Source organism: Rhincodon typus, chromosome 2, assembly GCF_021869965.1.
Source record: "Rhincodon typus isolate 14 chromosome 2, sRhiTyp1.1, whole genome shotgun sequence".
Classification (NCBI taxonomy): domain Eukaryota; kingdom Metazoa; phylum Chordata; class Chondrichthyes; order Orectolobiformes; family Rhincodontidae; genus Rhincodon; species Rhincodon typus.
This window is the reverse complement of record NC_063333.1, coordinates 139714393-139731027: the sequence shown is the minus strand read 5'-3', so window position 1 is coordinate 139731027 and position 16635 is coordinate 139714393. Positions and strand designations below refer to the sequence as shown.

The window sequence follows — 16635 nt, the reverse complement described above, 5'->3', positions numbered from 1 at the left end:
GCACCAGAAAGGAACCAGAGCCTGTTTCTCTAGGTGTAAATGCATTAGAGCAACACAACAGGTTCATGTTACTATCCTTGGAATGGAGGGTGCATGCAAAGCATAATAATGTGTCACTACAAGAATATTTTGCTTGCGGCTGTCAAAGATTCTGAGCTTTGAAAGCATTTTTTTTACTGGAAGTGAGGAGGAAAGAATTGTCTGTAATGGCTAATTCATAGGATTTGGAATCATGCATGAATTCAACAACATGAAAAGCATTTTTCTAATTACTTTGCTGTGTGATTGTCCCTGTTCAACAAGACGGGGAGATAATACAACACTTACTATTCTGAGCATCCAGTGTCTGCGTCAAACACACCCGAGGTCGATTATTGTGTGATTAGATACACAGTAAAGTTCCCTTCTGCTTTGACCCGTCAATGTATCTCAGCTCAAACCTCAGAACAGAATCAATTCCTGGTGGCATCAGTATGAGATTTGTGCAATTCTTAAATTCACTTGAATGCTCTACCTTGCACTTACGTAGAAAATTAATCATCAGTTGCCTCCACTTTGAAATTTTGTCATAGATGATAAATTAATTGTAAATACTTCCAAATTTTTCAGTTCCCTTTTAGAGCTGATAATAGTGGACATGCTGAAAAAATGGACAGATCAGAACGTTAGGCGAATGGATATTGGATGAAATTAAAAGTAGGGAAAGTGTTTCTCTTTGCAGTAGGTTTAAGGGGAGACAACATGCCCTAAGAGATTGAAGATTAAAAGATAAGGATTTGGAATTCATCTTATTCAAATAAATTTGTAAAATGGGACACTTGATGAAGCAGTAAGGAAGCATAATGGGGAAAAAGAGAACTTATGATTTTTAAATAGGGAGAGAAGGACAAAGAAACAAATGCTGTGAATTTCCTCAAGATTTTTCCTGATCTACCAACATTATGCTATTGAAACCCTGTTGAGCAGCTAACATAGAATTTCTCCTGGAGATAGCAAGATCTTCCCAGGAATTTCCCAACAAACTGAAGCAGAACTCCAGGCAAGAGCTGGACCTCTGCAGAGGCTGAGTGTCTAGCAAGCACATTGAAAATTATTTGATTCATTTCGCAGAATTCTGTAATTCTAAGTGTGGTTTGTTAAAGTTGTTATTTTAATTGCTGTAGAGGAACCTGTAAGAAGGAAAATAGTGGACATAAGCTCATATTTTTTTGTGATTTGATGAGCTAGTTACAAAATGGTTTGCTGCAGTTTGGTATTTGAAAGGGAAGCAAAGCAGCAGGATTGGCTGCACATAGGTACGTAACATGATTTTGAACACAAAGACAACTGAAAGATCATGAAGCAGGGATTCTTTATTCCCCTAGTCTCAACTTATTACATGTATGAAGGAAAATTAAGGCTAAGCAAGAAAAGCCACAACATTTACATGGAATTAAGCGTGTGGTCTACATCTGAGGAAATCATTTATCTGTCTGATCCTTCTCCCCTTGAGGCCTCCTTCCTGCAAAGACATTTTTTCCTCTGGAAATGGTCCATTAGACTGCTCAAGCTGTTCTGTTCGGTGTCCTCCCTCTGTGTCGCCACCTGCTGCTGGAGGTCCTGGCACAGCTGTTGCAGCTGCCCTCCTTCACCATTGCTGCTTGTTGTGGCTGGGAGTTCGGATACATGTAGATTACTCAACATGTGATAGGAAAGCTTCAAACATGGCATTCAGTTTTAAAATGGGAGCTATCTAAAATGTACAATACAGATAAGCAATAAGGTACACAAGGTATCGAAACATTATAGAGTGAAGTATAGTGTAAAAGTTTTTGAAAGGGCAGAAAGGATGGGGAGCCTTCATCTTTGGAGGATGCCCTTTGTGTATCAGGTAACCCCTACTATTAGATGATAGTACCCTGACTTGCCTTTTCTACAAGCCACACCTCTTCTTTGCGCCGCCATCTGCAACCCCCATAAAATTCTTCCCTGTGACTCTTACCCGGAACTTCCTTATCGAAAGCTACTATTGAATCTATATTCACCACCCTATCAGGCAGTGCAATCCAAACACGGTTCGTTGCACAAAGGAGTTTTACCTCATTGTCTCCGGCTTTTATGGAAGTGAGAATTGGTTTGGACTGTATACTGGAAATGGGAGGGCACAGGATGAGCAAGGATAACTGACATGGACTGAAACGGTAAACAGTGCTTTTTGACCATTTATGGCAAGTGGTTTTCTAAAAGTAGTGGGAAAGTTTGAAAATTGCAAGACTTTTAATTGTGCAAATTGATTACAATTTCCTATTTATCTCTGATTGACTATTTTATTATGTGTGTTTTGATTTTGCATTAAACATAATGGAAACCAAAAGGTATTTAAATGGAAAGAACGCTACACTAAGGGTGGCATTGTTGGCTAGCACTGCTGCCTCACAGCGCCAGGGAACTGGGTTTGATTCCACCCTCAGGCGACTGTGCGGAGTTTGCACATTCTCCCCGTGTCTGTGTGGATTTCCTCCGGGTGCTCCGGTTTCCTCCCACAGTCCAAAGTTGTGCAGGTTAGGTGGATTGGCCGTGCTAAATTGCCCATAGTGTTCAGGGGTGTGCAGGCTAGGTGGATTAGCCATGGGGTAAATGCAAAGTTAATGGGATAGGGTAGGGGGATAGGGTCTGCATGGGATACTCTGCGGAGGGTTGGTGCGGACTCTTATGGGCTGAATGGTCTGCTTCCACACCGTAGGGATTCTATAATTCTAAAATGTGGTTAAAGTTCTGTTCTCTTTCAGCTTAATGTGTGGAAATGGGGTTTAATTTGATAGTACAATTACCGTTTTGGAATTCTGCATGTTTGTTTTATGTAATATGTTTCATCAAGTTACAGAAGCTAGGTGACATTACTCAACAATATTTCTCATAGACGCAATTCTTTCAGGGCTGTTATTTCTAAGGCTAATTCATAATTGATGTGCAAAAGAACAAAGATATTTCCATTGATATATATGAGACTTCACATCTGCACATTTTCTATTGTTCAGAAAACCATCTTAAAGTGCTTAGCTTGCACAGCTGATGTGTTCTAATTCAGCAGCCATTCTGTGACTGATTGTTAAATTGGTGCTTTGTTACAGCGACTGACCCAACGAGCTATTTCCCCGGAGAGGGAGTGAGCTGTATGAAACAACTATTGCAGCTAAAATGGTTCTAGTCCACAGCTACAATTATCTTTGAAGAACAAAAATGCCATGTCTGCCAAACGTATGATTCTAAAGCATGGTGAATATTTCACATATAACCCCTGGAGTAACATTTGTATAAAGCAAAATTCAGAATCGAGTTCAGCTTCAAACATATGCTATGTATATAACTGTATTACTGCTCTCATTTTGAATCTGTCAAAGCATTTGATACAGATGTGTTTTTATTTCCTCTCGTAAAGAGGGACGCTGTTTATCTAAGAAACAGTAAAATGCGAAACTGACCATGTTAAGTATTTTTGCTGCTGAGCACACAAATGTTTTCAAGATTTGATGTTGACATCAAAATTGCTGTCATACCCATTAGCAGACTGAAAATCCAAAATGTATGAAACCTTATGTGCTGAGTTTGTGAATTCATATTACAAGGATGTTGCTGGGGCTAGAGGTTTTGAGCTAAAGGGAGAAGCTGAATAGGCTGGAGCTATTTTCCCTGGAGTGTCAGAGGCTGAGAGGTGACCTTACAGAAGTTTATAAAATCATGCGGGGCGTGGATAAGGTAAATAGACAACATCTTTTGCCCAGGGTGGGGGAGCCCAAAACGAGGGGGTGTAGGTTTAAGGTGAGAAGGGAAAGATTTAAAAGGGACCTAAGAGGCAACTTTTTCACACAGAAGGTGGTGCATGTATGGAATGAGCTGCCAGAGGAGGTGGTGGAGGCTGGTACAATTACAATACTTAAAAGGCATCTGGATGGGTATACGAATAGGACGGGTTTACAGGGATATGGGCCAAATGCTGGCAAATGGGACTAGATTTATTTTGGATATCTGGTCAGCATAGACAAGTCCCCACTCCATCCTCCACCCTGCCATCTCACCTTCTTTATTGCAAAGAGAATGGAATGAAAAACTATTAATACATCATTAACAACGTTATCTTAACATAAAGAACATCACGAAATATGCTCTTATTCAGACTTACAGACTGTTTTTGTCATGTATACAGCCAATGTTAAAAAAACTTAAAGTTGCATAAGAGCTTTAAAAACACCCAGTATATATTGAGAACATATTTGCAATTGACAAGTTGCAATTGAAAGCATTTTCATGCAGAAATATTAAAAAGAGGATGGCAACATTCACAGTCTGAAACAAAAATAGATCATTGAAGGTCTACAACATATTGCGAAGCATTTGTGTGAGAAAGATTTGAGGGTGACTTGGTGGTTAGCACTGCTGTCTCACAGCGCCAGGAACTCGGGTTTGATTCCAGCCTCGAGTGACTGTCTGTGTGGAGTTTGCTCATTCTCCCCGTGTCTGCGTGGGCTTCCTCTGGGTGATCCAGTTCCTCCCACAGTCCAGAAGGTTGTGAAATTGTTCTGTAGTGTCCAGGAATGATCAGGTTAGGCGGATTAGCCATGGGAAATACAGGGTTACAGGGATTGGTTGGGTTGCTGTTCGGCAAGTCTGTGCAGATGTGATGGGCCGAATGGCCTCTTACAGCACTGTACGGATTCTATGATTTCTAATGTAACAGGACAGAATAAATACTGATAGGTGGTTAAATCCAAATGTGTGCATCAAGTACTGATCAACTTGTGTGTTTCCAATATTTCTACTCTTAATAATTGTACCCAACATTGCACTTCACTTTAAAAGGGATGATTTGAACAGAGACCTATCTCGCCGTGCATGAATTAAAAACTAACTATCTGAGAAAGAACTTACATTTTATTTTTGTTTCCATTAAAGCGTTCCTGGAGATATGGAGCGTTGATATTCATCCAAATCCAGATGACGTTAACAAGAGGCAGCATCACACAGCGCTGTATGATTGCAGTAACCTGATTGTGAGACGTGGTCAGTCTTTCCAAATCACCATTACCGTCAGCCGAGCATTTGATGTGGAAAAGGACAAGCTGTGGATTGAGTTTCTGATTGGTGAGTACGTTGCAAAAAGTGACAGAGGGAACCCATGTAGCACATTCAGATTAGTGCGCGTGCACCTAGATTCCTTCTCGTTGCAGAAATCTTCGAAACAAGGTGAGATTATGTGACTCCTGCTGTGAATTATCATCAGTTCTCGATTGTACTGTCTAGATTCGAAGTGTTGAGTGCAGGTTCAGCAGCAGTTGTGCCTTGGTTGACCAGATTTTCTGGCTGGCACACATTGAAAAGTCTTAGGGAAGGCCTGCGATAATTGACCTGTTCGGTAACCGATGGCAAATGGCTTTAAGAGGGGGAGTTACAAACATATGAACCAAGATGAGGAGTAGACCATCAGCCATTCCGGCCTGCTCCGCCATTCAATATAATCTGATTTTAGCCTCAACTTTACATTCCTGCATATCCCTGATAATTTTGCAACCCCTTGGTAGTCAAGGATCAATCTACCGCTGTCTTAAAAATATTGAGGGATTTTGCATCCACTGCTTTTATGGAAGGGAATTCCAAAGTTGTAGGTAAAAAGTGAAACGTTGGATCATTATTGAAATTAGATGTCAAGTAATAACTTGTCACGAAACTGGTGCCACCGTTTCCACCAGCACTTTTTTTGTGCTGATTTTAGATGTTATAATTTTAGGGTGCAGCTATACCTGAGCTTGCCAATCCTGCAGCCTTGCTTTGGAGTCTCCGGGAACTGGATGTTCATTTGCTGGACCCTTCCATGAGCAACGCAAGGAGCAAGGTCATAAAGAAAACCAGTAGTGGCGTTAAAATCAGCGTTTCTTTTTTTTTTCATACCTCTATTGCATTGGAGATGTGAAAAAGGAAAGCTGTTGAGGGGCAATGACAATGACATGCCATAGAACGTAGAACAGTACCGCACAGAACAGGCCCTTTGGTCCACCACATCTGTGCCAACCATGATGCCATTCTAAACTACTCCCACCTGCCTCTACCAAAACCTCTGGGAACACGTGGCACCACAAGTCCTTTAAGGAAGGAAATCTGCCATCCTTACCTGGTCTGGCCTACTTGTGAATCCAGATTTATAGTGATGTGATTGACTTTGAACTGCCCTCTGAAGTGGTCTAACAAGTGACTCAGTTCGAGGGCAGTTATAAATGGGCCACATATCCAGTCCCCCCTCCCTACGTGTGCCTGCCCTCTCCCCCCTCCTGGCTTCCCCAAACTCTCCTCAAACTTCCTGGGTAATTAGCCTGCTGTTGCCCATCCTCCTGTCCCCTGTCCTGCCCCCATCCTCCTGGAGTCATTCTGTTCACTGATTCTGGAGCTGCTCCCCTGACTTCAGTTGTGGATAGAGGGTGTGAATGAGCGGGTGAGTGAGTGAGTGATGAGTTGAGGGTGAGCCATACAGTCAGTCTCCAGTTTGCTAGCTACCTGTCACCAGTAAAACACATCTGGCCACAGCTGAGGCTTGCTGATTGTTTAGAGGCAAATTATATCTGCTTCAATTTCTTAGCGCTTCTGGTTAGAGGGCAGATCGACAGAGTTACAGTTTTCTGTTGATTTTGTCTGATTCTTTTGCTTTGGAGCTGGTCGATAGAAAAGACGACCATGACATTATTGCCAAAGTCCTGATGAAATGTTTGTCCCTCAGTCAACATCACCAAAAACTTATAAGCTGTCTGTGGAGTCTTGCTGTGCACAACTTGACTAAGCTTTGACTAAGTTTGGTGTTGATGTGCTCTGTTTGAGGCACCTTGGTGTGAAAGTGCTGTGCGAATACAAGCTTTCATTTTGAAAGCAGGTTATTTCATTTATTAGTCAGAAGGACCAAAGGTCTTGAAGTTGTAGAGCTGAACATTACAATTTGGTGTCGGAATAATGTCAACAAACAAGAGATCCATGTAACATCCTTACATTACTAACCAGAATGTTTGAATATTTACCTGAATGAAGATAAAGAACTAAGACTGACAGGTAGCATGATAGCATTGTCAATTCAACTTCAGTTGCCTGAGACATTTCTACTTTCACACACCAGGACAGACGTGAAGCAAGTACACTGAGTACATAAAATTAAACAAAGAATTGCAGATGCTGGAAATCAAGGAGTTGGGACACCATGTTGCAGCTGTATGGGACATTGGTGAGGCCACTTACAAAATACTGCATGTAATTCTGGTCACCTTTCTATATGAAGGATGTTGTTAAATTTGAGAGGGTGCAGAAAAGATTTACAAGGATGTTCCGGGACTGGAGGGTTTGAGCTATAGGGAGAGGATGAATAAGCTGGGGCATTTTTCCCTGGAGCATCGGAGGCTGAGGGATAACCTTATAGAGGTTTATAAAATCATGAAGGGCATGGATAGGGTGAATAGACAAGATCTTTTTCTCAGGGTGGGGGAGTCCAAAGCTAGAGGGCATAGATTTAAGGTGAGAGGGGAAAGATTTACAAAGGACCTGAAGGGTAACTTTTTCGCACAGACGGTGCTGCGTGTGTGGAAAAGGCTGCCAGAGGAAGTGGTGGCGGCTGGTATAATTTTAACATTTAAAAGGCACTTGGATGGGTATATGAATCGGAAGGTTTTAGAGGAATATGGGCCAAATGCTGGTGAATGGGACTAGATCAGATTGGGATGTCTGGTCAGCATGGACAAGTTGGACCGAAGGGTCTGTTTCTGTGCCGAATGACTCTGTGACTCTAAGCAGATATGTCATGCAAACAGCAAGTCTCAGCACAATCCGGTTCAATCAAAACCAGAGAGGAAACAGTCAAAGGTGGCAGTGTTTAACTGTAAAAAAACAAATTCCAGTAACATTAAAACGCCCAGATAATTTGGAAAGAAGTATTGGGAAAGCAGGTGGGTAAATTATAAACCATTATTCAAAATGTAACATGAGGTGATTGGGATACAGAACATATATTCTTACAAGAAGGAAAGGACGAAAAGCAAAAACTGGAGATGCTTGGAGGAGTAGAGAGCTTAGAAGTAAAATAAGACATGATAAGAAGGCGTGTAATAATACCAGGGTCAGAGAGAGCCCTAATAGAAAATCAAGCAGAGCCTAGAAAATATGGATGGAAATCAGTATCTGTATGCAGTGCCAATTAAGTGGGCTGCTTTGGAAGGTGTTGAATTTCTTGAGTGTTGCTGGAACTGCATACCTACAGGCAAATGGAGCACATTCTTGCTTTGCCACACTCCTGAGTTGTGTCTTGTAGATGGCTGTGGGGAGTTGGGAAATGAATCACTTGCACAGAATGCCTAGTCCCTGACCTGCTCCAATAGTTCTGGCATTTATGTGGCTGGTCCAGTTGAGTTTCTGGACACTGGTGAGGCCCACACTGTTAATGGTGGGGAACTTAGTGTGACAATTCCATTGAATGTTAGGGGAAGGTGATTGGAGCTTCTCTTGTTGGAGATGGTCATTGCACACTGCGTGTGTGGCACCAATGTTACTTGCCATTTGTCAGACCAAGTTCAGGATGCCACATGCATGCATAGACTGCTTCGTTATCTCAGAAGTTGTAAATTAAACTGAACACAGCGCAATCATCAGTGAACATCCTCATGTTGGACTAAATGGTAGAGAGAAAGTCATCAGTAACCAGCTGAAAATGGTTAGGTCCAGAACATCATTGTAAGGGGCTCCTGTAGAGATGCCCCAAGAGTTAAGGAAGAAAAGTTAATGGAAGGGCAGAGGTATTTTCAGGGAGTATCAATGAAAGGGGGAAATACTAATTGAATCCTTTGCATCAATTTCTATAAAAAGATGTGATAATTGGACACAGGGGGAGATGTGGTAATTCAGATGTCTGTAGATAAAGATGTCTGTAGAAATGAATAAATTAATGGATTTCTGGTAGGAAAGTAATAAGGTGTCATGGCTTGTATCATATGAACATTCGTGAAGTCAGGGATGAAGTAGCAGAAACTCCAACGATAATTTGTCAAACATCTCTGGGTTTGGAAATTGTGCCAGAGAACTGAAATATTGCCACTGTAATACCTTTGTTCAGGAAAGTAGGAAGGAATAAACTGAGTCATCACAGACCTGTCAGCCTAACATCAGCAGTTATAACTTCCTACAGTCCATAGTATAGCGTAAGTAAATATTTAGAGTTATTAAAAACAAGCAGCACAGTTTCGTAAAAATAAAATTGTGCCTAAAAGTGTCATAGAGTTCTTAGATTCACAGAATGACATTTGCAGAAGGAGGCCATTCAGTCCATCTGCCTGGTGCTTTGAAAGACCTCGCAATTCTTCTCGTTCTCCTGCTGTTTCTCGCAGTTCTGTTATTTTTGTTTTCCTTCAAGCATTGATCTGATTTTTCTTGAAAGTTACATTGCTGTTCATCCCAGATTGCAACAACTGGCTGAACTAAAATAAAAAACTCCTCGTTGGACTGTGCTATTCTCTGTAGTTGACAGAGTGTACCATTGAGTAGTCAGTCTCCTTTGTTATAAATACATTGGTGGCAAAGAAGCCCAAACCTCAACACACATAAACAGTTGGTCCTATGCAGCAAATGGACAGGGACATGAATTTCTCTGCTTGTTCACTACTTAAAGGTTCAATCTCAACTTGGAAAACAGAGGATGTCATAAATTTATGAAAACCATACAAAGTATAAGAGCAAAGAGGTTATGGAAACCCATACAAATCATTGTTAGAGCACATGGATATGGTGAATAGTCAAGGCTTTTCTGTAGGGTAGGGAAGTCCAAAACTAGAGGGCATAGGTTTAAGATGAGAGGGGAAAGATTTAAAAGGGACCTAAGGGGCAACCTTTTCATGCAGAGGGTGGTGTGTGCATGGAATGAGCTGCCAGAGGAAGTGGTGGAGGCTGGAACAATTACAACATTTAAAAGGCATCTGGATGGATACATGAATAGGAAGGGTTTAGAGGGATATGGGCCAAATGCTGGCAAATGGGACTTGATTTATTTAGGACATCTGGTCGGCATGGACGAGTTGGACCGAAGGGTCTGTTTGTGTGCTGTACATCTCCATGACTCTATAACTGTACAACTTCTAGTTTTGAGTGACCTATTGAAGGAAGATGTGAAGTCCATTGAAAATTGTACAGTAAAGATTTACTAAAACCCAAGACAGGACAAGAGCTTTGGGGATGAGGAGAGACCAGGCAAACTGGGGTCATTTTTACTGGAACAGTGGAATTTTAATATTAGATCTGACTGAGCTATTCCAAATGGAAGATTTTGATCAGATAAACCAGACAAAATGAATTCCATGGCCAGGCATGGGTAATTAGAGAGTAAAAGCTTCAACCTGAAAAAACTGAAGAAAAAAAATTGGAAGGTTCTCTTCACATATGCAGAAAGTTATTAGGGCATGGAATACTTCACTAGAAGCAGTGGTGAAAACAGAACCATAATAGCTTCTAAAAGGGAAGTGAATAAATATTTGAAGAAGAAAAATTTAGGTCAATAATCTTGTATCATTCCCAGAAGAGATTCAGGTAAATTCTCAATGCATTTAGTAAGAGATGAAAGAATACATGATTCATATATTCTGTGACAGACTATGCAAATTTCAAAGCTGATTAAAAAATATGGTCTGCAAAAATCATGAAATCTACATATTATTTAAAAAACACTATTTGTAGTACAAACAATTCTTGGTATTATTGTTCTCAGTGATGTTTTCCATCAACATTTACCAAACATAATAACCTGTCAACATTTCCCTTTTGGTTTTTTTCATTGTCGGCAGCACAGTTCCTGGCTCTGGCTACAAGTTGTCTCCCCAGAGCATGTTCCTGGGAGTTTCCTCCTAACTCTGGTCAAAAACAGTAGATTGGCTTAGTTAAAAGAAAATAAAGAGGGTTGAGATGAACCAATGGACCTTTCAGTGAGGCCACACAAGGAGTATTGTGTGCAGTTCTGGTCGCCACACTATAGAAGGATGTCAAGGCTTTGGAGAAGGTGCAAAAGAGGTTTACCAGGATGTTGCCCAGATTGGAGTGTATTAGCCATATGGAGAGTTTGGACAAACTTGGATTGTTTTCGCTAGAGCGTTGGAAGCTGAGGGGTGACCTGATAGAAATATATAAAATTATGAGAGGCATGGATAGGGTGGGTAGTCTGAGTCTTTTTCTCAGGGTGGAAATGTCAAATACCAGGGGGCAGAGGTTTAAAGTGAGAGGGGATACGTTTAAAGGAGATGTGGGAGGCAAGTTGTTTTTTACACAGAGGATAGTAGGTGCCTGGCATGCACTGCCAGGAGTGGCAGTAGAATTGGTTAAGAGGCAGTTAAACAGATACATTAACAGGCAGGGAATAGAGGGGAATAAGCCATGTGCAGGCAGATCGGATTAGTTTAGAATGGCAACATGGTCGGCACAGACATGGTGGGCCGGCACAGACATGGTGGGCCAAAAGGCCTGTCCTTGTGCTGTACTGGTCTATGTTCTATGTTCGAATAAGGCATCCCAACAGAAAAATGTTCATTTTATCTCATCCTTTTGCCTAATGGTACTGCCAGCTTAATATTAACACTGGAAGGTGAGTAAGGTGGCAATGTGACTCCAGCACTGTGGACAGTTAGCACAGAGTTAGGTGTTGCATAGTTACCCCAACATTTCATTGCTTGCACGCACAGGCTAGGGGAAGGGCAGCTTACTCCCCTCCACCCAACAAAACCCAGAGTTCAAATCCCAACAGCAGACTTGCTGCCTCATTTCTGCCTCCCACTCACCTTAACTCAAGGCTTTTCTTAAGTGGCCTCAAGCTGTATTTAAACAAGCTTCAGGAATGTATTAATATCTAAAAGCAGTGGTTTTTGTTCTGATTAAAATTATGCAGGATTGGTTTCAAAATGTTGCCCTGAAGCTGCATTTAAAGGAGCACTCGTTCGTAGAAAACTATTGCTGCACCACAGAGTGTGGAGCTGGAGGAACACAGCAGGCCGGCGTTCAAAAGAAGGGTCCCGACCCGAAACGTCAGCTTTCCTGCTCCTCTGATGCTGCCTGGCCTGCTGTGTTCCTCCAGCTCCACACCTTGTTATCTCAGACTCCAGCATCGGCAGTTCCTACTATCTCTGAGTGAGATTTAACCCCATTGCGAAGCCTCTTCTAGGGATGCCTACCTTGAAGAAGTTATCCTCCTCCCTCCAGAAAGACCTCAGTGGATCTCTCTCCGACTGCAACTCTCTTGTAATCTCTTCAGCCCTGAAACTGCTCGACCACGTACCGTAGCAAGCCAGGTACTACAGTCACATTGCCTTTCTGAGTACCTGCCTACGGAACAGGATCATCCCCAATGGACTCCAATCTACATTCAGACCATTCCCAAATTGACCTTGACCACAACAACCTCGACATACTCAACATCCAGATCCTCCAACAACGGTTTTCTCTGCAGCTCCTCAAGCACACACTCTCAGCAATGCGCCGGCATCTCCTGACCCTACAATCAAGCCCTACCCCAGCTCAAAGCCTCCCTCTCCCAGACCTGCAAAGGACTTCTCCTGTTTCTCATTCTTCGCAGGATCCACAACCTCAACTCACGATTCTACTCCACCTTATTGGACATTAAAAACCGTAAGTACACTAAACTTACTGGTGCCTGCCACCCAGCACAGGCCTCTTCCACCCCCCACATCCCCAGCCCTACCCAGGACCTTCCCCACAATGTGCCTGCCGCCATTGGCCATGTGGCCACTGTCGGGCACCCTCGGACTCCACAGATCACGCCACATCCACTGATGCCAGCCATACCACTTCCGATACCGTAAGCCATCCACACCGCAGATACCGCCGCCTCCATTGCCGAGACCGGGAGCGCTGCCAACATTGAGGATGCACCTGCTGTCGCCAACCCAGATGCCGTTCCGCCCGACGCCGCTCCGCCCAACGCCCCTGCAGCTGTACAGCCAACCAGCCCCCAGCCCTGCCGGGTCTTCACCATCCCCCCAGACCTCCCCCTCACTAAGGACGAATGGTCAGTCCTCAGTAAAGGACTCACCTTTATCCCCCTCCACCCAAAAATCAATGAATACCCCCTCCACCCAAAAATCAATGAATACCGCTCACGCCTTTTTTAAAACAGCGTTTCTGAAGAAAGGTCCCGACCCGAAACATCAACTTTCCTGCTCCTCTGATGCTGCCTGGCCTGTAGCAGCTGTTTATTATCCAACTGCTTCTCGTGGTGGCAGCTCAAAAAAGTCCCTAACTAGTTGATAGGACATTTGGAATCAAAGCCAGCCCCCTTCAGTTTTCTGAGGAGTAATGCTTGTGGAGATATACCTCAGGAGGTTATCACAGAACAGCAGTGGAGGTCTTAGAAAATACAACATTTTTTTTAATCATCGTTCTTCCTACATTTATTCTACTCATGCATGTGAGATGCGTGTCACTAACTGGACCAGCATTTATTCCTTTATTCATTCACGGGATGAGGGCATTGCTGACCAGGCAGCATTTATTGCCCACCCTTAATTGCCCAGAGGGCAACCACATTGCTGTGGGTCTGGAGTCACATGTAGACCAGATCAGGTAAGAATGGCAGTTTGCTTCCTTTAAGGACATTAGTGAACCAGGTGGGTTTTTCCGACAATCGGCAATGGATTCATGGTTAGCACTAGATTCTTAATTCCAGATTTTTATTGAATTCAAATTCCACCATCTGCCCTGGTGGGATTCGAACCCAGGTTCCCAGAATGTTATCCGGGTCATTGGGTGAACAGTCCAGTGATAATACCACTAGGCCATTGCCTCCTGACTAATGCCTCATCCCTAGTCACTCTTGAGAAGGTAGTGGTGAGCTGCCTTCTTGAACCACTGCAGTCCATTTGATGTGTGTATAACCAGTGTGGTTAAGGAGGGAATTCCAGGATTTTGACCCAGCCACAGCGAAGGAACGACAATATTATTTCCGGGTCAGGATGGTGAGTGACTTGGAGGGGAACTTGCAGGTTGTGATGTTACCATGTATCTGCTGCCCTTGGTAGTGGTCATTGATTTGGAAGTTGCTGTCCCAAATGCACATGGGCAGCACTTGCTGCTCATCCGTAGTCTATATTTAGAAGATGGTGGAGAGTCTCCTTCCTGAGTCACTGCAGTCCAAGTAAACCTTAGAGAGCACCATGACTTTGATGATAAATGAATGGCCATATCGCTCAAAGTCAGAATAGTGTGTGATTTGGAGGGCAACTTGGAATGATGATGTTCCTTCATACCTGATGTCTTTATTGTTCTTCTTAGTTCAGATCCTGAGTTGGGGAGGATCCAGTGACGGACCCTTTATGACATTACAGCCTTGGTATGCCATTGGTGGAGGAAGTGGATTCTTAAGCTGGTGGTTGGGATTTAGATCAAGCGGGTTGCTTTGTTCTTTATCTCTTGGATGACAAACTCCTCGGGTTTCTGGTAATTGAAGAGTAATCCATCACAGAATACGTGGCTTCTGACCTACTCTAACAGCTCTGATATTTATAGCTCAGGTGAAGCTTCTGGATACTGGTGAACTCCAGGGTGATGATGGGAAATGTTGCAAAGAACAAGTCTGTAACATTTATAACCATCTTCATCCAGAATTGCGAAGTGGAACATCCATCTTGCCTTCCTCTTGTGGTCACCCCATCACAGATACCAGCCTTCAGCCAACTCAGTTCACTCCATGTGAGATCGAAAAACAGCTGAAAGTCAAGGAGAATCCCTTTCTATTAGTAGAAGTCATACCCAGCACCCAGGAAGCAGGTTGTGGGTGTTTGAGGCCAATCCCCTCTGCCCCAGGATATTGATTGAACCCTATGTGTCATTGTAATGATTGTAACGAGGTCAGCCAGGTGGACCCATAGAATGTGAGTTCCCTGATTGGGGCTGTTAACCTGGTCCCATCAGGGAGCCCTGGCTGACAGATATAAACAGGAGCGTCAGACATCCTGTCACTCTGAGAGCTGGCTCTGAGCAAGCTGGATCAGTGTCAAGGACTCTCCACGCGTAAATAAAGGGTGATTTGGTGAACAGGTATCAAGCTGTGTGGAGTTATTTTAGCAATGTTCAACATGAAGGAATTCTGATACATCTGCTGATGGAAGGCAGCAGGTAGCAATAGCTGCAAGTTTTCATTGCCTCCATGTACAAGCTGATATCTCGAGACTTTGTGGGATCTAACATCAATGCTAATATTTTGCAGAACCACTCACAAACTGGATACCACTTTAGCCCCTCTCTTTCCTAATCACTCCTGCCATTGGGACAGGAAATATTCAGAGACATTGATGTAGGAGTTGAATCAGGGCTGATAGATATGGTTCTCTGAATAAAATTGGGTCGTGCTGTCAAGTCATAAAATCATTGAGCACAGAAGATCATTTGGTTCACGGTGTCTGTGCTGGCTCAGCTGCTGTTTCCCCATAGTAACTGAGACAGCTCTGGCACCCTCGTAGCCATTACTGAGAATGACATTTAAGGATTGAATAAGTAGGATATCAGGTCACAACTAGGAAAGCTAATCCTCAGTGGTTTTAAAAAACAAAATCAGAAATGGCTGGAGAAACTCAGCAAGTCTGGCGGCATCTGAGAAAAGAAAACAGAGTTAACGTTTCGGGTCCAGTGACCCTTCAAGTTCTGAGGAAGGGTCACTGGATCTGAAACGTTAACTCTGCTTTATCTCCACCGATGCTGCCAGACCTGCTGAGTTTCTCCAGCCATTTCTGATTTTGTTTCGGATTTCCAGCATCTGCACTTGTTTGGGTTTTTTTCCCTCTTCAGTAGTTTTAATTTGTTTTTAATAGACCTGTTTGCTCACATTGTAGCATACCTTCAGGGCAGGTGGGATTAGAATCCAGATCACCTTGGCCTGAGATAAGGAAGCTATTAATGTTACACGACAGTCCCAAATTGGTTTGGGAGTGGACACACTATTTTTCAGAATGGGCAAGGACAGGAGATTTCCTTCCATTAATAAACCAGAGAGGTTGTACAACATACCAGTGGCTCCCCTACCAGCCTTTTGAATGGGATTGGAACATTGCATTTCAGGGAAGGTGGCACCAGGGTACGTCGCTCCATTCGGAGCTCCACTCTTCTCACCAGATCCCATTCCTATTCCTTTTCCTTTCTCTCCTCCTGCTCTCTCCTCTCTGCAGTAATTCTAACCCCCCACAACGCCCACCCTTTTAACTATGTCCCTAAGGAGTCAGGTCACAACTGGGAACCGCGTGGCGGGAGCTGAACACAAGGGCTGTGTTCTGTAGCAACGGCGGATCGAACGTGGGCCGGAGTGACAGCAAGAGCAGGCCGGTGAGAGGGGACCGGTGAGGGGGCGGTGGCGGTGATCAGAGGGGGCCGGTGAGGGGGCGATGGTGACGAGAGGGGGCCGGTGAGGGGGTGGTGGTGGTGACGAGAGGGGACCGGTGAGGGGTCGGTGGTGGTGATGAGAGGGGGCCGGTGAGGGGGTGGTGGTGACGAGAGGGGGCCGGTGAGGGGGTGGTGGTGGTGATGAGAGGGGGCCGGTGAGGGTGCGGTGGTAGTGACGAGAGGGGGCCGGTGAGGGGGCGATGGTGACGAGAGGGGGCC

General features: G+C 43.7%; 1 protein-coding gene across 1 annotated transcript in view; it reads left to right on the top strand.

Moving 5' to 3' along the window:
• Nucleotides 1-16635, top strand: part of LOC125485608 (coagulation factor XIII A chain-like) — a 104872-nt gene that overhangs the window by 27580 nt on the left and 60657 nt on the right. The window contains exon 3 of the mRNA XM_048609161.1: nucleotides 4930-5118. Coding sequence (XP_048465118.1) covers nucleotides 4930-5118 — 189 coding nt within the window. The remainder of the gene's footprint in view (nucleotides 1-4929; nucleotides 5119-16635) is intronic.